This window comes from Anser cygnoides, chromosome 13, assembly GCF_040182565.1.
Source record: "Anser cygnoides isolate HZ-2024a breed goose chromosome 13, Taihu_goose_T2T_genome, whole genome shotgun sequence".
Taxonomy (NCBI): Eukaryota; Metazoa; Chordata; class Aves; order Anseriformes; family Anatidae; genus Anser; species Anser cygnoides.
The window spans coordinates 13,552,654-13,575,101 of NC_089885.1; the positions used below are offsets into that span (position 1 = coordinate 13,552,654).

A 22,448-nucleotide genomic window follows, 5' to 3' on the forward strand; every position below is an offset into this window, starting at 1 on the left:
AAGGTCAGGCAGTGTGCTAGCTTGAAGGACACCTCCTCGTCCCCCTCCCTGAGGGCACAGGAATTGAGCTTCTCCCCCCCTTGCAACTCTCCCGGGAGCAGCACCTACTGGAGACAGCGGAGTCAGAGAGGCTGCATTTAAACGCAGCTGCAAATGTTTTACGTATTCTGAAAATTCAAACAACACAGCTGTGTGATCTGAAATATGACTCGGCGGAGTTAAGTGTCTTACTGCAGGCAATCACATTTATTATAATAAATAACTATAAATAAATAATGAGGTTGCTTAACAGGGACACGGGTAACCTGTCTAGACAATCACGGAGGTGACGTACTCGGTGCTGGAACGTCCTCCAGATTTCAACAATAAGTCCTGATTAAAATTAGCCTGTTTTTTTGTTGTTGTTGTTATGTTTAAAAAGAAAAAAAGCTGGGCAACAATTGCTTATGTAAAAGTACTGAAGCCTACTTCCCAGCAGGTGCCTAGCAAGTTTAGCTAGTAACGCCACACTCCCTAGCATGCCTTCACCACAGCGGACCCTTCGAAAAATCAGGAAAACATTCTAGCACTCAGATTTTCTCACCATATACTGCCACATAGAATAAATTCTTCTATCTGTAGCAGCAAACAATACTGCTGCATCGACAGGCTGACCTACCTGTGGCTCAACAGCACCCCACAACCATCGCCCAGGTCTTTTGGTGGTGCTCCGCTGAGGGGAGAATGCTCCTGCTCCTGCCCGGTCATTTCACTGCCTGCCTAATGGAGAAAAGCGATGGCCAAACTAATAGCTAGAACATGTGACCTTAATTAATTAGCAGACCTAGTGGAAAATGCCAGCTCTGCATTGTCACTGCCTGCTTTCAAGGACCCTCTGCCTGTGTCAGCAGCACAGAGACGCTGGGTCTATTAGCATTTGCTCTGGGATGAGGACAGGAGATGCAAGACTAGCTTTAGCAACCTACTACGAGAGACAGACAAAGTCTGATATAAAAGAGCAAGCACCCGTGAATCGGTTCACGGAGGATTTCTTCCCTCTCCAACAGCTCTAACAGGCTCTAGGAGAAAGCCATGGAGAACTAACCTAAGGTCAACCAGAGAGGACCAGGTAGTGAGCAGATGGCCACCTGCCACCTCACCACTCAGCGATATCATTCCCTTCAGGTGCACCCTGAAACATTCCCTCGGTTCTTCCTCTCTCCCTCTAGCCACTTTCTTTCATCCATTGCTGTGTTCCCTTAGGTTACGGAACCCATTTAGCATGTAGTGGGGAACAGCTGGGAAAGCAAACAAAAAGAAATCAAGCCAGTACCTTCCACAATTACTCTGAAATCCTACAGACAGCTGCAACAAGCAATGCTCTTCCAGTAGTAACATATAAGAAAAACACATTTCTTATTCTATAAAAACATCCCTGACTTCGAGCAGGCCTGCAGTCACAATCAATTTCAATAACAAATTTTATCAATACTGGGCACCAGCCTTCAGGAAAAGAGCTCCCTTTCTCCCCTAGGCCATGCATCTTCCTCTGGATGAAAAAAAACAGCACTCAGAACTTTTTCGAAGCAAATACTGCGAACAGCAACTCTGCTAACGTTTGCAGAATAGCCACTGGGAGCTTGATCAAGGCTGAGATGAAGAACTACCTTCCAGGACAGACGCATGTTCACATGGGTACTGTTCCAGCAGTCAGGTCCTAATGTTTGCTGAAGATCTTCTGCGTCACAGATGAAAACCTGCAGTCACGGCTACTCAGGGGGATTTTCATTATTATTTCCACAGGTCATATTAGGGAACGAAATACCTTGCAGCTCAGCAACTAAATTTATGTGGGTTTTGCGTGTGCGTATTTTTTTTAGAGTACTGTTATTGCTACCACCTGTAAACCATTAAGAAGTGCAGATGCTGCCAAGAATGATTTGAATACCAGTATAAATAACAAAATAAGTAGAAAATGAGCAAATAGGCTAGGTTCATCTCCCCCAACACCCCCAGGGGCAATGACCTTACAAAACTTCATACCATCCCAGACCACAGCCAGTCTTGCAATTTAGACCAGAATTCTCGCTCGAATTTCCCAGTGTTTTCTGTTTTTGCTAAGTCGTCTTTTTGTTTTGTTTCATTTTGATAAAGTTTCTTCAACATCCACTGCACGTTGGACTTATAATGCTAATCAAACTTCTCTGGGTAGAGACAGAGTTTATAAATTAATCCTAGTAAAATAAATACATCAGCCAATCTTGGTATAAACATTCCTGCCTCTGATTAAGTTGAATTCCAGGACTGTGCAGCACGCATTTCAAAAGAGTAAAGGAAAGATGCATACGTACAGTGCAGCACATTTCCAGCAACGTGACCTTAAAGTGACAATGCCTGAGCAGGAGTCAGGATGAGACTGAGTTATTATGCAGAAGTGCAACCTGCTTTGCTTTCTTTCATGTCTTACCCATGCAGGGAGCTCTCAGGGCTGGGGCAGTGCCTGCGCTCGCCTGCTGCTTGCAAGGCTCCCGGTTTTGGCTGTGCCCTCCCTGTGCCAAGCACTGGGACAACCTGAGGATGCAGCCCCATGCTGAGGGTCCCCGACTGTGCCCTCCCAGGTTCCTCGGAAACTCTGAGATATTTTTAAGTGCCCACAATACAAGTTGTACTTTCCTGTTGTGCGTTAACTACAGGCACCTATAAGAAGCAATCAATAGTAGTCTGTGCCATACCCTAAGAACCCTAAAATACTAAGTGCAGGAACCATCACAGACAAGACATTACAGCATTTATATAGGCTGGACTCCTATATCAAGAGCTATTTATAAACTGTAACTCGGCAGAGCTTCAGTGTTCATCTACTAACAAAAATGGGTGTTTTAAACAGGATCCAGGATAAGATCTTGGCAAAAGCACGAGCAACGATTCTGTTCGGTTTCACAAGTTTCCCAGTACAACCAGTGAAAAGAAAACTTCAACATCGCTAGGGAAGCTGTATGTAACCTTTCATGCGTGGGGAGTAAGGACAGGAAGTGCATCCCTATCCATTGCAAATAAGGAATTTCTAACCTTGAAATCAGTCTTGCTTATATCCACGTTGCTGCAGTGCTAGTGCCAGGTTAACTTGCCATGCAAAGCCCAGGGGCACAGACGAGGGCACCAGTCCCCCTCCAGCCAAGGCAATCCCTTCCCAACCACTTTCCTCGTGAAATAAAAGCCTCAATGGTCCGAATCTCTGCCTCCAAATCCACAGTGAAATCCCCTCTCTTCCACCATGGACATGATACAACTGCCTGTTAAAAAGTGAAAGCAGAATGCAATGCAATACTATAAAGCAATTAAACTGGAAAAATGTCATGAGAGCAGAATAAACAGAGTCTACTGGGAAAAAAAAAATAAGAAATTGGTCCTTTAAAAGCAACAATAAAAGAACTGTAGGTACCAGATTTGATTTTAAGAAAATGTTAGCAATGGTACATATGTTCAGTTAAGTTGTCAAAAGGAATTAGTTTAAATGAAAAGTTTTAAAAACACACTTAGAAAGCATTTATGTACTGCCACTCCACTGCTGCATTACACAATGCTTCGGAGATCACAAAACAGTCTCCCATCACCAAAATGAAACCCGGCAAATTGCTAATGATAACATTTAAAGCAAGACATGGGAATCCAGTTCTAAAAATGAAGAATGTGAAAACCTGTGTGCTTGTTTAACTGACCCAAGCCAGGTTCCGTATGGAGCCTTGCTGTCCCGGCACAGCACTCTGCAGAGCCAGCACAAAGCAGGAATTACTAACTACGAGGGTTTAAGGAGGATGCAGCAACACTTCTTTCTAAGACTGGAGCACTCTGTAATGTATTACTCTGGCTTTTAACCTCTCATCCCATCACACTGCTCTCACGAGTTTTGTGGTCCCAGCATTAACTGCGTGGAAAACAGCTGACGTTGCAAAAACTCAGCTCTTATCGTTAAAGCTAGCTGGATCCTGCTCTTCAAGATGAAGCCGGCGTGGGGCACAAATTCTCTCCTTCCCTGGGAGGCCGCCTCTCCAGGGAGCCGGACTTCTCGCTCCCGCACTGCAGGACGAGCACCTTTGTCTCTGGGAGGCGCGAGCTGGCCATGAAAGCATCACGTATGTGACGGGGAGAGTATATTTCTGCTGTGCTGCCACCGGAGAACAGTGCCAGAGGTCAGCCAGGATGAAACCCTACAGTTCCCCAGAGCACAGAGGACAGGCAGCCTGTCGCTTCCTCTCCCGCTCCTACCCCAGCCAGCACCAGGCTCACAAACAAAACAGGAAAGCAAACAGACAGGTGAAGACCTGCTCTGCTCAGGCTGGAGGCAATGAGGCTTTTCAGATCAGTGCCAGATCCACAGCAGAGCTGCAGGATTTGTTTCCAGCGTGGGCAAGTCATAGCATCCCCTTAGACCTTGTCAGTGTACTCAGACATCTCCAGGAGCAAGCCAAGGATGCGCCGCTGAATGCACAAACTCCTTCCCCAGGTGGTTCAGATTCCTGGCAACCTTGTTGCCATGCTACAGCTCCCAGAAAACTTAAATTTCAACGCAAAAGCAAGGGCCTCTAATGTTACCTCCTTCTAAGAACTTACCTTGTGCTCACGAATGAAAGGAGCCCTCAAAGTAACTTTCTAAACCAAAGAAAATGAAAGAGTTGGACAATGTGTGTTACGCAGTTTTGTTTTTCAACTCTTCAGATTTCTAGGCAGCTGGTAAGAAGAAGCGGGATCTGATCTCAATTAGCTAAGAAATCCCAGATGTTTTACAAAGCTTTACCGGTAAATTCAGCTATTGATCAGGGCACTGACCCTTTCAAGTCTGCACAAACCCAGAACTTCAATACCTCCTCCAGATATCGAGGAGGAATTCCAGACCAAGGCCAGGTCTTAACAATCCCAACTGAAGTTCTTTTTTAAAGCATATTAAATCATTGCTATTAAAATATTTACGGCAAAACATGTTCAGGTATCCCGCAGGCATCTCTAGCACCAATTGCTGCAGAAACATATGTGCCATGAAAATGAAGTTGACTGATGAGCTTTGGGATGCCTAACTGCATGAGCTTGTCCGTTAATCCAAATTTTGTTCAGAGACTCTAAGACACACAAGTTGGATGGGATTTACTTGCTCATCCCCTAAATCTCAGGTTTAGGTATTTCATTTCGACAGCCTTCACGCGGGGTTTAAACCATGTGACAGAGCGTGCTACAGAAGTCTGCAGACGAACTCACTTTTAACTCGCAGACTGAGAGCAAGGTCACAAAGCCTCGGCTCCAGCAAGGAGCAGGTCACTCCGTTCAGAGAAAACTTCCACGCCAGGACAAGGACAGAGCAGACTCAGCCCAAGCTTCCACACATTTCTGCTCACAGTTCTTGCTGGGTCCGACATAGGCCTGGGAAGCCAACTGCAACAAGCAGGCAGTAATCTGGGGGAAAATGTGGCATTTTGAAAGCTAAACTGAGGCAACAACTTTCGCTTGCAGGCTGTGGTTAAAGCAGGTGCCTATATATAGTTACGCTGAATGAAAATGTCTGATGTTACTTCTCTTGTATACAAAAGTTGCTCCTTACTCTGCTTCATTTTTTTTTTTAAGCCAAATCAAGGTCTTTCCCATTGCAGGCCATCACCTAGCTATCTTCTGGATTTTAATTAAGCAGAAAGAAAAAGGCTAAACTGGAAAAACTGCCGGCTGGTTTGTTTTTGACAGTCATTTCTCCAGCATCCCCCTGTCCCCTCCAAATTGCTTTCGTATCATGCTGTACAAAATGCTGAATGGCAAATGGTCTTTAGCTCCGCTGGGACGCTGGAGGAGCATCTCGCAGGAAGGATGACCGGCTTTCACAACACGTGGTTTTGGAGGTTGGTGTTCAATTTTACACTGTAGCTCCCAAGTAATTGTGACTAACCACTAAATCACCATGTGTAATAGATTCCTCTGAACATTTATAGCTAACAGTTCCATTATGGCCTAATCTGGAAAACATCTAAATGACTCTCCACAAAAATTAGAGGGGAACATAAACGTCTTGATAAAAACAAGATTCCAGAGGTACTCCACTTAACCACGGTGACTTCTGTAATATAATGTCTAGTGTCTATCCATTTAGTCATTTGCTATTTGATTTTTAAACTCATGCTTCAAGACATCAATCCAGAGGCCATCAAGTCTACACAAAAGGTGAAATGATCAAGAACAAACCTCTAGCACAGCGCTGGGAACCACACAGGGGAGTGACTGGTAGTCTCTTGATGCTGCTTGGCTCACTTGCTGTCTGACTGCTGTGGATGAATGCTGCCTGTCACCAAATGGGAAATATGAAGATGCCATTGGATTTTCATCCCTGCCCTTCCTTTAAGCCAAACGCCCTCGCCCCGTGTTATGACACTGCACTCACTGTACAGAGTTTGTTGCCTTTTCTGGCACTCTGTAAAGAAGGGATGCACAAGGCTGTCCCTCGCAGCACAGCCAGGCACCGAGGGGAAGCCCTAGGCTCTGAGAAACGCAGAAAGCCTCAACCCCAGGTACCATTGGTCGCAGCAAGCCCGTGGCACCGATCACCCTCGTACATTCGGCAGGACACTGGAAGAGGTGCGGGCAGATCGGGGCAGATGCACACCACAAGTGCTGCAGCACGGCCAGACCTGCACCCATCTGGAGATCCACCTACCCCTCAGCCGTGCTCCCAGGATGGGAGAGAGTAATCCCCCAGCACCCAGAGCCCTTGCTCAGCTTCGTCCTCCTCCTAACTCTGTGATTTCCCAGCTCTAAAGTTTTAGGGGAATATAGCCGTGGAGGGAGAGGCACGACCGTGGAAGGTTTGGAGAAGGTGCCGTGCCAAACGTGAGTGATCCTGGCTATCCTTTCTTGTCAAGAGAACAATGCCACTTTGGCAGGGACAGAAGAAGGGCTGTATGCAATCAGACCCGCAGACAATACAATCAGCTAAGCACATAAGCAGCAAAGGAGGGAAGTGTTACTGATTCATTCAGTTTTCCAGGAAAAGCCTGAACTGTGGTTAAGTGGAGGACAAGCTGAAATTTTCCATTAGGGAAAAAAAAAAAAACACACTTTGTTTACAGAGAGAAGGGGAAAAAATCCCTCCGGTTAGCATTCAAGTACAGCAGCAACAAAATTTACCACAAAATCTCTATGAGGCAGGTACTCACCCTGCTCCCAGCCCAAAGAGCAGTGGAGCTTGCAAACAGGCTGCACTTGTTTAACAGAAAAACTGTGCTGAAAATAAACACCAGTAAGAGAATCCCAACCTTCAAAAAAAAAAAAAAGGAAAAGAATAGAGAGCCTTTTAACTTTCATTCCAGCGATTTTTCCTTCCATCTCCCTGCCTGTGGGGCACGCATGGTGGGAAAGATGTGCTCAACAGGGGACGTGGCTGCTGTAGGTGACCCAAGGCGTCAGCCCAGGCCAAGCACTTGAAACCACCACCACACCTTCCTGAGCTGCGTTGTGCACTCCTACGCCGCAGCCAAGGATCAAAGCCAAGAGATGCAATAAGTGGCTGCAGCCCAGCCCAGCCCTGGTACCTGCATTAAGCAAAGGCTTTTGCTTTTGTTCTTAGCAGAAAGGAATGTTTCATCTCAGCTACTCAAAGATGAAAAACAACTTGTAAAGTAAAAGGATGTTGTCCACGTGAGCTAAGCAGCCTTTGTTCTGTTCCCCCTTCTACAAACACTGCAAACTCACTCCCACCAGCCAGCGCACAGCGCCGTTCAGAACCACTGGCCCTAGCACAGGTCATGCCCTTGGACCACGACACGCCATTCAGCATCTATAATCCTGCCAGGATCTGCTTCCAAAAAGAAAGTGCATCTCTCAAGTCCCACGACACAGACCAAAGCAAACTCCCACAAACACCAAAAGGCAATGGCTCCTAGCAGCCCGGAACTGCAATTGCTGCCTTTCTATCACATCCCAGATGCCCACTTCCCTTTTCCACAGTAAATTAAGCCAGTCCCCTGCCAAAACTGAAACAATTAGCTGCGCTGTAAAAGATGTGGTCCTAGTTAGGCAAGCCATCTGCAAGTGCTCGTGAGAGCAATGACTTCTACCTGCCCTGTGTTCGGAGGGACACCGCTTACTTGATCCTAATGCCACAGGGCTTGCTAGGAACAAGGAACAACTACAAAAAGCACCTGATGAAACACAAAGTCTGTTTTTAACAACCTGCCGCACGAGATGTCATGCACGAAGATACAAACGGACCACCTCATGCACTGGTGAAAGCCCGGAGACATGCTGGCCCAAAGCCTGGGCTCCTAGCACCAGGGGACGTCTCTGCACTGCTCGCTATCCAGCGTGCCCTCTCTGTCCCTACAGACACGCGTAGTGAGACGTGCCTCAGCAAGGTCCGCACTGAGATGAGGTGCCCACCCCAAAGCTGCCCTCGATAAGAAAACACGATCTAAGTAAGCTGAACCTATGGAGGTAAAATTTACAGGAAAGCAGCTTTGTAATGCTTGCTGCTCGCAGAGCTCCTTGTTCCAGACTGCTTTAGTTCCTTCTGACGATCAGATTTCAGCTGGAGCATCAATTGTCACAAGATGTCAGATCCCAGGTTTAATCAACCTGACTTCCATTATAAGCAATGAGTACAAGTACTGGAATTCTATCATGTATCAAAAGATATATAAATATCCTTAAAAAGATCTTTTAATCACAGGAGTAAAGAGATCTGAATTTCACTTATCTTGATGTAACTTTATATAGGACATTAAATATTTTTACTGTAAGGGAAAAAGTGAAGGATGATACTGTACCTCACACCCATAACTCTTGCCTGAATACACAGGTTTATTGCAGGAATCAATTCACCCTACGGAAACCATGACTTCAGGTGACAGATGGGAAAAGCAGAAGCAAAACTGTCCTGCTATTTCCAGGAAAATAACATAACATGACAGAAAAAGCAAATATAAACCTTCAGACAAGAAACAAGAGAACCTTAGATTCCTTAAAAAAGAATACAGTGGCAGTTTCCAAAGTACGGTTAATGCGCAGCATTTAATACAGAAGCTGTTGTCAGCCTGAAACCTCGATGCCCAGACTGCAGCCCTGCCTGGGGCAGCAGCGGCAGGAAGGGCCGAGCAGGCGCTGCCTTCAAATCCTCCAGAACCGCTGCTGAGCCGCTGTGGCCGAGGCACAGAATCTGCTTATATATTTTACAAATAACCGGATCCTTCCATAATCCAGGCTCTGAGAAATTTTTATCTCTCCATGAGCTCAGCTATTCTCAAGCCCTTTCTATCTTTTTACCTCTGCGGTGCCTGATACGCTGATTTTATAGAAGGGACTGGCTGACACGAGGTCTGGATTCAGCTCAGATGGAGCTGGCCTTTTGGATCTGCTCTCCCACGTGCTGGTGGAAACTCACAGAATCACAGAATGGATGAATCATAGAAGTCGAAAGTCATCTAAAACTCACATCCTCCTGAAAATCCAAATCAAGCCCACCCAGGAAAGGCATCTGTTACTGCAGCCTCTGCCTGCAGAGGCTTGGATGTTACACAGAGCCTGGAACAGCTGCTGCTTCTGGATTTCCAGGTCCCCAGCCCAAACTTGACATGCTAGTCAGGACAGACATCATCACGTGGATGCATCAGCTTACCCAAGCTGCTCTCTACGTCTTTGGGCCTTTTAACAGGGAACCTCAGTTTTCACTTGTCTCAGCAAGTCTCCAGACCCTACACACACTGCTCCTCTTGGTAAGCACATAGCTGAAGTTATAGGAAGAGGAGAATTGCAGCAGGGAAAGCTAGCATCTCAAAGGAGAACCAGAACAAAGACATCCACAACACAGGGAAATCCTAACTCTGCAGAAAACTTCAGCACCCCATGGCAGCAAGAGGTGCTCATGCCATTATACTGACCCCTATTCTGCAGAGCCTTTAGCAATACATTTAAGCTAAGTATATGCTTAAGCAATATATTTAAGCACTTTTGTTCGCACCATAGTGTTCAGGCTTGACAAGATATGGTTTGTGGGCATCTTAAACCTACTGATGCGCAACCTCCTTCCAAAATCCTTCTCCAGAAATATCAGCACTATTCTCAGTTATGTGCATGAGTTAAACGTCCCAATAAACAAATAAATAAAAAAGACTGAGGGTGATTTTTTCCAAAAGCTGTACTGTATTAAACCTCAGGTCCAACAAACACGGTAAGCCAAGCTCACAAACAAGGGTAGTTATTCACACTCTTTTGTCCTTGCAAGTTACAAAGGAGCTCAGTAATCCAAACAGAAGAGCGCTCAACCATTTGCTGTACAACATTTTCTGATGACTGTACTTCTAGAAAAACTGCTATTCCTTCTTGCATGTGGTAGCACGTTGAATGTCTTGGAAAACACTGGGTAGTAAGACAGCCTGCAGAACTACTCCCCAGTTTAAATTCATCCCTAGTCATAGCCCTGTTCTTCAGCTGTCCTACGTCACTGCTAACTAGCTGCAGCCTCCAAAATCCAGCAGGTATTACTAGCCGAATCTCAGCACTACCCCATAAATCTAAAGCAGGAAGGAAGTTGCCTCTATCCATAAAATTCTGAGAGTGATCATATTCCAGCCCACAACACTGCTGACATCCAAAATGCGACTAGCAGAACGGAAAGCAGGCCAACTTCTCAGGAGAAGCAGCTGCAGGTGCAGCTACTCTTTTCATTTGTTCTCTCTGCCTTTCCTCTCCTCTGGAAATGAGGATAAGGAAAAAAGGCATTTATAACTATACTTTGCAAAATGCAGGTTATACTCGGGAAGATGGACTCACCTAGGGTCTGTCATCTGTTCCAGAAGCAGGACCAGTTTAAATGGCTCTATAGGATATATTTGCAAATGAACACTGTTCAAGAGAAAAGAAAATGAGATATCTGCTCTGAGGGGCTGCGGCCAAAACAGCAACACGTTGTGAGCAGACAATACAAGCTTAAAGCAGAGCACCAATGCTGCAGTCCTGATGGCTTTGGTCAGGACATCTGGTGTTACATACCCAGTGTCTCCTATTTAGGAACACCTCCTAGCTCTTCTCACTATGCTCTTCTACAAGCCAGAGCACTGGCCTCACAGACACACCTTTAGGACATGCTTAGGGCCATACTTTAGGGCAAGCCTACTGGGATTCTGATTTTTCCAAGTTGTTCTTTCCAAAGAGCAAAGTCTGAAACTGCTTCATCCATGAACATGGATGAAAAATTACAGAAGATGCAAGAGTTCTGGCGTGACCACGTGCCAGCTGCTACGTGGTCAGCAAGCTTTCCTCTTTCTTTCGTTGGAGGGAAACCAGGCCAGGAAACCAAAGATCCTTCATGCTACATACACACAGAAATCCTGATGCAAAGAGCTGAATTAAGCTGACAAGCCAGAGGCTGAGAGGAGGAGGACATGTCTGGTGATGGAGGCAGGACTCACCCCAGCTCAGGAACAGAGCCAGCTGTACAGTCCTGGCTTCTTCCATCCCACTCACTTGTTTATCCTCCGCTTTTCTCCCACGCAGACCAGAGCCAAGTACAGAGACCCCAGCAGTACCTTCCTCCAAAAAGCCAAACAACTGCCCTTTAAGTCACTTTTATTTGAAAGCCAAAACTATACCCCACATTTTATCGACCGAAAGTTATTTGAAGTCACCAAAATTCAAAAAACTAGTGAAGTTTCAGCTAAAGATGCGTGACTAGGAAAACAGAAAATGTAATGGGTAGGCCATGCAAACAAATACTTCTTGTTGTACCGGCAACTGACTTGCAGCATACTAGAACTGACAGAGTTAAAGCCTAATTTATGCCATTTATGTTTTTGCAAGTCACTCAGCTACCATCAGGCAGACGCATCCTGTTGCGTCTGACATTTCCTTGAGCACTTTTGTCTTACTTCTCCGCGCTACCACTACACTGATGAGATCCAACACCCCCACAGAAAAACAAACGGCTCGGTGAAGCGCAGAAGCCACGCAGCCATCTTCCTCCCCACCCGCAGCTGGCGACACCGGCTGAAGGAGGAACGACGCCTGCCGCTTTTTGGGAGCGCTGCACAGACGGACGCCTCCACCCACAGCCGGCCCCACTGATGTCCTCAGCAGCAGCCCCGCAGCATCTTCCACCTCAGAATGAGCTAACTGCTTGCCGAAGGAAGTTAGAGACGTATCCCCTGGTAATTTTTGCTCAAGTGGGACACAAACACATGCCCAATAACTTTCTCTGAACCCACAAGAAAGGAAAAAACAGCCCCAGATTAGCTGAGGATTGCTCCAGGGAGTAGCTTTCCCACGGGCAAACAGAGAGCGTGAGGAAGCAAACAGAAGGCAATGTTTTAAGCACTTCCACCTAAGTCTTAGTTTCTTAAGCAGAGGGGTTTTAGGTATCACACAGATTAGATTAACCTCACCTAGACCTGCTTAAGGATTCTCTCCCCTCAGTTAACCTGAAAAAGGAACTCTCAGAAGCAACTTCTCTGCATTTAACCAGAGAAACTTTGCTTTCCTTAGCAGAGGGTTAAAACGGCTGCTTTACTCTGAAGACAAGGAAGCTTGGAGAAAATAGTCCCAAAGAGTGCTTTACTCACTTGATTTGGGTGTTTGCTGAAGGATCCCACAGTTCAAATTGCAGTTCCAAAGAGCAGATTCCCACTGCTAGGAGCAGCACTGTTTTAATTTATCCGGCACAAAATGGAATAAAGGAAGAACTGATCTTCCAGCTACTTGGACCTCTAAGAACATCAAAACTTCACAGCCCTTTTGATTATGGAAAATTAGGAGCATTTGCTACAAGGATCTCATGAAAGGCATTGCTATCTTCATGCTTTTATGGAAATGCGCAAAATCGTTTAATGCTGCAAGATTCTCTCTCTCATAGCTGCATATGTTTAGCTATATGACATCAAAGTTTGGCTCCTCCACAGTTGCACAAGCAGCTGAGAACCAAGAAGCAATGTGATGAGTCTCACCCCTAATGGATCTTACGACTTATAGGTCCTCTAAACACTAATGATTTATTTAGTCTTGAAAAAAATGGAGATTTCACTCAAAGCTGTATACAAGCAATATCTTAAATGGATTCTGTCTTTAAAAGCATGAATGGCTGAGGAAGAAGGCTGGAGTCAGGGAAGAAGAAAAAGCTAATCCTAATCATCACTCATTCAAAAACACCATCTTGTTACGCGCTTATATACGCTACCCACCCAGAGACAGGTAAGTGTATGGAAACAGCAAGCGAGTTAAGTGTTTACCAACTGACTTTTTATTTTGAAACAAACAAAAACCATACACTGGATGTTAAACACAGGTCCTACCCAGTGCGAAAAAATTATACTTTTACTGTTTACATCTGCAGTATGAACTTAAATGCAAAAATATACATACACTGCTTTGGCTTCTTAGTCTCACATTAGCAAATGCAATTATCTTTCATTAATTTTACAGAGTGCTCACAGTAGAAATTAAATCATTTCTTCATGGCTGTTTAAGAAAAACTTTACCGTGTTAATTATTCATAAATACAAAAGTCTGCTACTTATTACTCATCACAACTGTGATTCATTTCAATAATGCCTGAATAATTCGGTGCTACCCTATTAATCCCAGAACACGCTGTACAATGGCCGGCATCAGCAAATCAATCACGAACAGCAAACCACGCTCGCTGGCAGGTCGAGGAGGAGGAGGAGGAAGAGGGCAGGAGCGGCGCGGGACTTGCTGGCGACCCTCCACACCGAAGCCCACTCGTCCGAGCGCCATCCCGCACCTCCGTCCTCGCCAGCTTCGCGGACGCAGCCAGGGAGCGAAGAAGGGAGGGAGCAGGCGGCAGCCCCGCGAGGAGGAGCGGGAGGAAATGAAATCCTCTCCAGCAACGCAGGGAGCGTGCACGGGCAGTTGCAAAAAAGGCTGAGCCGGGAGGGCTCCTCGGCCCCAGCGGTCCCCGCAGCGCAGACAAAGCGGCCGCCATTTCTGCGGCTAGGTGTGGAAATGAGGAGCCGCCCGGGGGTCTGCACCCAGCGCCCTGGCTGCTCAGGGAGGACAGAGCCAGCCCAAGGCTGTCGCCCGCACAGACCTGATGCCGCAGGGAGGGGGAAGGGGGCAGAGAAGTGACTACGGCAAGAAAGCGCACTCAGACCTGGTGGAGTCCCAGCTTCTTGTACCGCTTCCACAGTTATTTAAAACAAAACCGAAAAAAAAAAAAAAAGAACAACAAACCCACAGACCTGGCCACACACACACAAAAAATAAAATAAAATCGCACCAAATTACTGCTATTTTTTCCCCTATAAGAAGGTCAGAAAATCATCAGTGCCTTGGAAACACCTCTCTCATCACCACGCTCGATCGGCGCTTGCAGGGGGCACGCACGCAGCCACCCCAGCGCTGGGCCGGCACTGCCGAATACCCACGCGATCTCACAAAGACCCTTTCCTGCATTCGGTATTCAACTACGTATTATTATTTTGCTTTCTAGCAAGCTACGCAAGCTAATTTGGGCTGATACTGTACAGAAACGCTACCTTTATTATTATGGTTGTGGAGAAAGTAAATTAATGCAAAGGATTGCACACAGAGGCCTAATCCATTTGAGGTAAATCAATGCATTGCACATTTAAATTGCTCTGCTTTCCTTCAGAAAAGTACATTGAAGTGATTCATTAGGCACTGAACTGTTCACAAGAAACAGACCAATTCTCTTAGGCATGCCAGTGCATCTCTGCTAGTTAAATTTAAAAAGCAATCAAGTCTACTAATAAGTCCTTTTTGCCGACATTTACATCAGTAGAGAACATGATTCCTGACAATTCAGATTAAATAAATGAGGGACAAATTAATATCAGTTAATATACCTCAGAACCAATGTTCAACTCGTTAAACTTAAAAAATCTGTCTTTTAATAAAAATAAATAACCTATTGGTGATGCTCGACTTCAAAGTGCCTTTGATAACCTTTATTAAAGGTTATCAAGTTATGAAGAGGAATCACGTGGCACAATCTGTGTCTATTTTAATACAGTTGAAGCGTGTATTTATAGTTTCCTTTTAATATTTATAAATTCCCAGAAAAATTAGCAGAAAGGCACCTTTTCAACGAGGAGCGCTTGTGTGTCTTAGTACAACAGCACCGCGCCATGGTGTTCACATTCCCACTCTGCTCTTTAGGGAGGACTGACCTGGATAACAAACGGAACAAACAATGCAGGGAAGAGCATCTCTGCCTCGCCTCTTGCTCTGCTGCAATCACTGGCATTTATTTGTGCGTTAAATAACATCAACTCTCCACCCACCCACACACACGTTTTCCGAAGTTAAAATAAAAGACAGTAGGAAACATACTTTTAAATAACAAAAAGTCAATTTGCACTTTAATAAAGATTTACAGCAGAAATGAAGAGACCTAATAGGGAAAATGATTTTTTTTTAATCCTTTTAAGGTGGCCTTTAAGAAGTCCAACGCTATCTGCAAAACCAGCAGTATCAATTTGGAGAGCTAGGCCCTGCCGTCCAAACTTAAAAAACGTGAGTTTAAGTTCACAATCAGGACCTTCAAGACAGGGCCCTGCAACAGGATTAGGCTAAGGAATGACTTATTTGTGGAAGCAATCTCCTGCCCTTCCCTCCAGGCCCCTTTTTGGCCAGGCTGCTGATGCCAACACCACGAAACCAGGTGACAGAAGGGGAACCACCAGCCACAGCAGCACGTTAGCAGCTCACCAGGCGATGCCCGCTGCGCCACCCGCATCTCATCTCGCGGCTCCGAACCGAAAGAAGCCAGGTCATTCAGGATCCCCGCCGATAAACCAAGCGGCGTGGCATCACCCAGGCCTCGCAGCACCGCCGCGACCGCGTGGTTATTTCTGCGGTGTCACAGCTGCTGCAGAGGTTTCCTGGGAGCCTCACCCAGGAGCGTTTCAAGGGCAGGCGTGCTCCCCTGCATGCTGTTTTCTGCGGGACCCTCACACCTCGCTTCCAGCCCTTCTCCTTTTTTTTTTTTTTTTTTATGTCCAGCCTTTCAACTGCCAATTCTGTGGATAAGCGATAACCACCAAATCGTCTCATTCACACACAACCAGACGGAGGAGTGCCACCGGGCAGGAGGAAAGCTCAGCTGGCCCCACAAGAAAAGCAGCGGTGAGAAGCCAGCCCTGGCACAGACCAAGCACCAGCAAGCAGGGGTTTTACTGCTCTCTGGCTGGAAGGCGCATCCTTGGAAAGAGTTTCTGCTCCATCAGCATCCAGAGGTTTTAAATTGTCCACCTCCTGCCAAAGCTGGAAGGAAGCTGGTCATTAGCATCGGCCCCATGCCTCGGAGCACCTTGGGACTTCACTGAACCCCTTGTAGGATGAGAAGATATCGTGCTAATTTGCAAGGCTTAACTATTTCCCAAATCCCACTCGGGTTAGCTACCAGCGCAGGTGAGCTGTTGGAGCTCAGTCCCTCGCACGGCTGTCCAGCAGCCGCTGTTGAGCGAGCCTCTCCCTAGGTTGCAAAACCCCCAAAACAATTTCTGCTACACGACTTCCCCCCCTCCAGGCAGAAGCGGCCTGCTGGGAAAACCCAAGCACAGGGCCCACCCTGCTCCGGGAGGAGCGGAGACGCCACCAGCACTGCCGCTGCTGATGGTAACGCTCGCTGCAGCCAAGCCACCTCCTTCCAGGGGCTCTGCCAGAGGGCCGGCTCGCAAGGAGCCACACGCATGGCAAAGGACCTCAGATTTGCAAATGCAAATCCCTCCACATTTCCAAGAACGCAGGGATTAATCTGCTCAGCCAAAGGAGCCGAACACAGTAAATGCTTCCAGTGTGCTGGAAAACGTTTTAATGCATCTTTTCTTTAGATTTTCATAAGACGTAATTTGGAAGAGTTTAACTAACATCAAGGGACAAGGCAAGAACATCCACACGCTGCCAGGGGCTTTTGCCACACATCACAACGACACGGTGCCAGCATCAGGCTTCCCAAAAACCAGTAACTTGCATCCCTGCTCCTGGTCCAACAGGCTTCTACCAGCAACGTAACTTTTCTTCCAGTCGCAGACTTCCTGGCTCCAGGCTTGCTCTCCTCCCAACAGAGAGAATCTCTTCCCTTCAACACCAGCCAGGAGGGACACTGCGTTAGCCTGACCTTCGCCCGCAGCCACATCTCTCACCCGATGAGGGTACGAAGCCATGACACCACTTAAGCGTGCAGGTATCAGTATTTGCTCCTATGTCTCATTACATTTGCCAGCCTAACCCCAAGCCCTTTTGTTTCTTACAATGGTGCCATTGGATTTATTGCTATAGACAAGTTTGGTAGATACCTCCCATAATAATTAGCCAGAGCTGAGTGAAATCTGTTGTGTGATGCTCTCACGCACAGTTACTTTGGATGCTGCTTCAGTCTGGCGTGCCAAAAGCTTTGAGGCTTCCACAATCAATCAAGTGACCCAAGTCAGTCACTCCTGACTAGGAAAAGGCACATTTCTCCTTTCTCACCACTGATGCCAAGCGGCTGAGACAACCCACTCCTTTCTGCCACCACCATCAGCCCACTCCACCAACCTCCCAGGCAGCAAATCCAGAGAGCCCAAAGCATCAGCCCCGCCTGTACCTTCCCCCTTCCCTCTCCCAAGATTTCCGGAGGCTGCGGTGCTGCTGCTCCGTTCCCATCCCCATCAGCTGAAGGCAAAGCCAGCTGCAGGGAGAGGCAGCCAGGAGGATGAGGAAGAGGTGAACAGCCTTCAGCACTGATGGAACAGGCGACAAGCAGGAAGGAGGCCGACAGAATACGCACCCTGATGGGATAGGGGAGGAAAAAAAAAAAAATCCCTTTCCCCACACACACAGACTTATGTTCCTCTATGGCAAGGAAGGGCCTGAAGGAAAAAAAGGGAGCTCTGTTTATCTACTTACTTCATATTAAGCAGCGCAGGCACCACTAAAAAGAAAAGCAAATTTGGGGAATCTACATGCTTAGAGACAGGAAAGTACCATTGTGTTAAATCCAAAATAAAAAACTATCACAAACAGCCACCCTGAGCACTTCTACCCCAGAGCAGCAACGTGCCCTTCAACCCTGCAGTTCCTAAAGAAAACACACGCAGACTACTGATGAGAGAAGAGCAGAGGCTGAAGAAGGAATGCTCCAGGCAACCAGATTCCTCACAGGCACAGCCCCAAGGCTGATCCCATCACATCATATCGTGGTGATGCTCAGGTACCTGGTGCTGAGCCACAGAGATCCCAGACTGGGCATCTTCTGGACTTCCTAAACAAAGGCTCAACTTTTAAACAAATGCAGAGGCTCCTCGGGAATGGTCCTGCTAATCACCAATCCAACCAGCCTCAAGACAAGTAGACTCCCCATGCTCCTCATCACAAACCTCCACGCAAAGTAATCACGCATAGATGCAAGCTAAGAAGTTTGCTGGAACAACCACCTCTCACTTGGCTACTCCCAAACAAGGCTAGGCAGCCCAAATGTGGTAACTACAGACTGCGTTATAAAGCTACCAAGTCATTCAAACCACCCTTAGAGCAGGTACGCATTTTTTAATCACCTTGACCATAAACAGGAATTCCCATCCTTGCCTAGCCAAGCTTCACGTGAGGAAGCTGTGGTCCTCTGCTCCTGACTGAACCCCGTTCCCTGCCCTGACGATGGACCCCAGCCAGGCCTTGCAGCCCTCCTTCCTCCTCCAAGCTGCGCCCTTCACTCAGGACTCAAGCAGAGAGGGATTTTTCCCTTCCCTCCCTGCCAGTACCGTTCAGGCTTCCCCCAGTGACCACAGCACAGGAACAGCCAGGCTGGCCCTGCTCAGAGCCCCAGCCAGCCAGCACGGCTCCTCTGCCCAGACACCCTCATCCCACACCTACCACTACTCTGAAAGAAGTCATTATCTGCCCAGAAAGTGCTTAGATGACCGTCTGTTACTGGCACTAGGAATAGGTGCTACTTAACTAGTTGTCAACCGAATGTTACTAAATCGAGAATGCAAAATAAAATTAAGCACGAGACGTTACAATGTGTAGGAAGACTTGAAGGGACTATTGTTCGTTTCAGAACGTCTCCTGCTGTATTTTTAAACGTCTAGAAGTTGCAGTCCAAATAATCGCTTGTCAAAACATTATTTGGGAGAACAACTGTAGCTACTAAGCAACCTGCGTAATTAGGTTATTAAAAATGCAACATGATTTCAAAGCAGGCTTTTATAGAGTAGACCTATACGTAACACAAAACCATCACAGCTTCATTTTCATCCTTTTCAGCTTCCATCCCAAGTCACGAGGCCTCAGGACCTCTCTACGTCGGTTGTGATGACACCCACGGCATTGCTGGACGAGCAACCGTCGCTGTGAGCTCCTGGGAAGGTACATGCAACAGTTCTGTTTTGACTCAGAAAAGCATGTTTGGTAATCCAAAAGGGGGGGGGGGGAAATCAGCCAAAGCCAAAAGCCACAAACAACTCAGCTCTGCAAGCCTGGCATTTCCTTCTGCCTAAGGTGGCTGGCCCAGGACAAGGACTGTCCCATTTTTCCAGAGGGCAGGACTAACCCTGAGCACAGAGGGGACCCTGCGCCTCTGGGCAGCGAAAGGAATCCGTGCCCCACAGCTACAACTCTGCAGACCAGGCCCATCTCTAGGGGGAGAGAAAGAAAGATCACTTGAAGATGTTTAGCGAAAGAGACGTCACGTTCCGCGTTTCCATTTCTGCCGGCAAACAATGCATTTACATGACAGGTAAAATAAACTACACAGCCTGGGAAACTGGGAAGATAATGTGCCCAGAGGGCAAAGAATTAGTTCCTGATGTTTGCAAATGGAGTGCCACAAAAACGAGACAATTAAATTTTAAGGCAGTGGGGAAAACAAAAGAGCGAGAATCACAATAGCTAAGCCTCATGAAGAGCTTCATCTAGGCTACAGGAAGATAATGACGCTAACCATTTTTCTACTAGATGGCAGTGTGGTGTCACGCTATATAAAAGGAATTCTATAAAGAAATTGCACTCTATTTCAACTGAATCTGTGCTTAGACTTGACTTCAGACAGCATGATATATAACAGTACCCTCCTTGTAAGGGGACCTGCCATTAATCTAACAGCGCAAGAGGAGCGATACCCTAGTTTCTGATTTCCCAGCAAAGCAATGCGAAAAGACGCTGAAACCCCGAGCCGTTCGGCCGCACGCACGGCCGCGGACAAGCTCCGAGGTGGGTTACATCCGCAGGTGTGCTGTCACCGCACCGGGAGCGCGCGGCACGGAGGCCCTCGCCGCTCGGAGCACCGGCCAGCTGGGCTCTGGAAACGCAGGGGCAGCCTTCAGGCAGCCAGGCGGCTACGGTCAGGTTAGGTCAGCAACTTCTACGGGAAGAGCAGGGCTGAAGAAAAGCAGCGCCACTAAAATCCGAAAAGGCGAGCCCGAAATAAAACGAGGTTAGGGCTGGAGGGCAACGGCAACGCTTGCGGGTGATATTCAGCCCTAAGAATAACCTCTAACTCGCAAGGCTGACGTTCGCGCAACCTAAACTTCAGCCCTAACAGCACCCGGCGGCTCCCAGTTCCTCCCACCGCCAGCGTTTCTCTCTGGGCACCAGGCTCAGCGCGCTGAGGCTGAAAAGCCCCGGGGCACGGGGGCTGCTCAAGGCACTCGGGGAGCCCCGGGGCAGCCGGGCCGGGGCCGGGCAGCACCGTGCGAGGGGCTCGCAGCTTCGGCCGGCCCGCAGGGACCCTTTAGGACGGCGGCAGCCCGCGGGCTATCCCTTACGGGCGGCCGGCTCGCGGCACGGAGGGGCGGCGGGCCCCCGGAGGAGGGGCGCGTGGGCTCGGCTCACCTGGAGGGCCGGAGCCGCACCTCCTTCTTGCTGTCCACCACGGAGGGCACGCAGTTGGTGAGCTCGGTCCAGTCGGCGTGCAGCCCGCAGCTCCAGCCGGTGGAGAAGCGGGAGAAGAGCCAGGTCTCCCGCTTACCGGGCCGGTGGCAGGTGCACTTCTTCTGCCCGGCGCGGCACTCGCACGGCTGCTCCAGCTGGATGTTGCGGACCAGGTGGCGGCCGAAGGTGGTGCCGCCGGTCTTCTGGATGTGCAGGAAGACGATCAGGTCGTCCCCCTTGATGTTGAAGTCCACCCGCCGCAGCAGGTCGCCGGCGGAGAAATTGAAGCGCGGCACGAAGCGAGCCGGCGTCTCGTCCTCCGCCCGGTACGGGTCGGCGGCGGCGGCGGCGGGGCTGAGGGCGCGGAGCCGCAGGAGCTGGCACTCGGTGCCGGGGCACACGTACTGCAGCACGATCACCGCGAACAGGAAGAGCATCACCAGCGCCAGCAGCACCTTGTGCGACCGGTCCTCCATCGTCGCCGGACGCGCCGCACATCGCCGCCCCTCGCTCACAGCCGCCGCCGCTCGCTCACAGCCGCCGCCGCCTCGGGGGGCAGCCCCGGCCGCGCTCCGCCGCCATCGCCCCTCCGCCGCCGCCACCGGCCCTTCCCGGCAGCCCCCGCGCCGCCTCCGTTCCTCCCCCCCCCCCCGCTCCCGGCACGGCTCCGCCCCGGGCTCGGCTCCGCCCCGGGTCCGGGCACGCGCTGCCGCCGCCTCAGCGGGGGTCTGGCAGCGCCGCCACGCAGCGCGGTGCCCCGGCGGGGGAGGCACGGCTACACCGCTGCCCCGGGCCCTGCCCGCCTTGCCCCGGGCCCTGCCGGCCTGCCCCGGGCCCTGCCCGCCGGTTCGGGTGCCGGGGCAGCGGTTTCTCGACGCCCCGGGTGGCTGCAGGCGATCCGGTGGCAATTACACGTTCTGAAAACAAACACGAGGGCTCCGCGGGCATGTGGCGGGCCGGCGTCCCGTGTACACCCCTGTCCAGCCCTCCCGCACCCACCGGGTCGCCGCTCAGGCCCGGCGGCCCGGTTCGCACCCCGACGCCTTGCGCCCGGCTCTCTCCCTCTCCTGTTGCTTCCGCCGCCCCCGTCCCTGTCAGCCAAGGGCTGAATTTTCTAATACACACAGCAGCCAGCACAGAAAATAATTTGATGCCACTCGCCCAGACCTTCATCCATCATCAAAAGAAAAAAAAAAAAAGAAATGGCCTGCCTCCTTTCTCCTCCTCTCAAAGGGCTCCTGCAGTCCACTTTAAGTAATTTCACCGGCTACGTGTGATGTTCGGAGGGGATGTCTTTATGGTTTTTTATCCTTGAGCAACCTACCCTGCCTTTCCTATTTTTTTTTTCCAGTTGTCTCAACTATTTTTGAAAACATTTACACTCACAATAATAGGCAATTTTATCACAAAGATTCTAGGCATGAGAACTACTGAGTTAATTTGCTTCTGTTTATATCTGTCTCTCCAAAATGAATGGATTGCACCATTTAATGAAAATGCTGTGTTCTGAAATTCGAGCTTTAAAATTATAAAGATGTTGCTGTGCTTTATATCCATCAGTCTCTCACAGTCATTTATTTAAAAAAAAAATACATTTGCCTCCAGCTTTATTTATTTTA

At 48.6% G+C, this 22,448-nt stretch overlaps 1 protein-coding gene and 1 long non-coding RNA gene across 2 annotated transcripts in view; both read right to left on the reverse strand.

Annotated features, from left to right (window-relative positions):
- LOC136791841 (uncharacterized) overlaps nt 1-740 on the reverse strand; it is a 31,180-nt gene extending 30,440 nt beyond the window's left edge. The window contains exon 1 of the long non-coding RNA XR_010834693.1: nt 659-740. This is a non-coding gene — a long non-coding RNA (uncharacterized lncRNA). The remainder of the gene's footprint in view (nt 1-658) is intronic.
- Nucleotides 1-21,448, reverse strand: part of HS6ST2 (heparan sulfate 6-O-sulfotransferase 2) — a 130,594-nt gene extending 109,146 nt beyond the window's left edge. Inside the window, exon 1 of the mRNA XM_048076922.2 lies at nt 20,791-21,448. Coding sequence (XP_047932879.2) covers nt 20,791-21,305 — 515 coding nt within the window. The 5' untranslated portion in view covers nt 21,306-21,448. The remainder of the gene's footprint in view (nt 1-20,790) is intronic.
- Between the last annotated feature and the right edge of the window lie 1,000 nt (nt 21,449-22,448).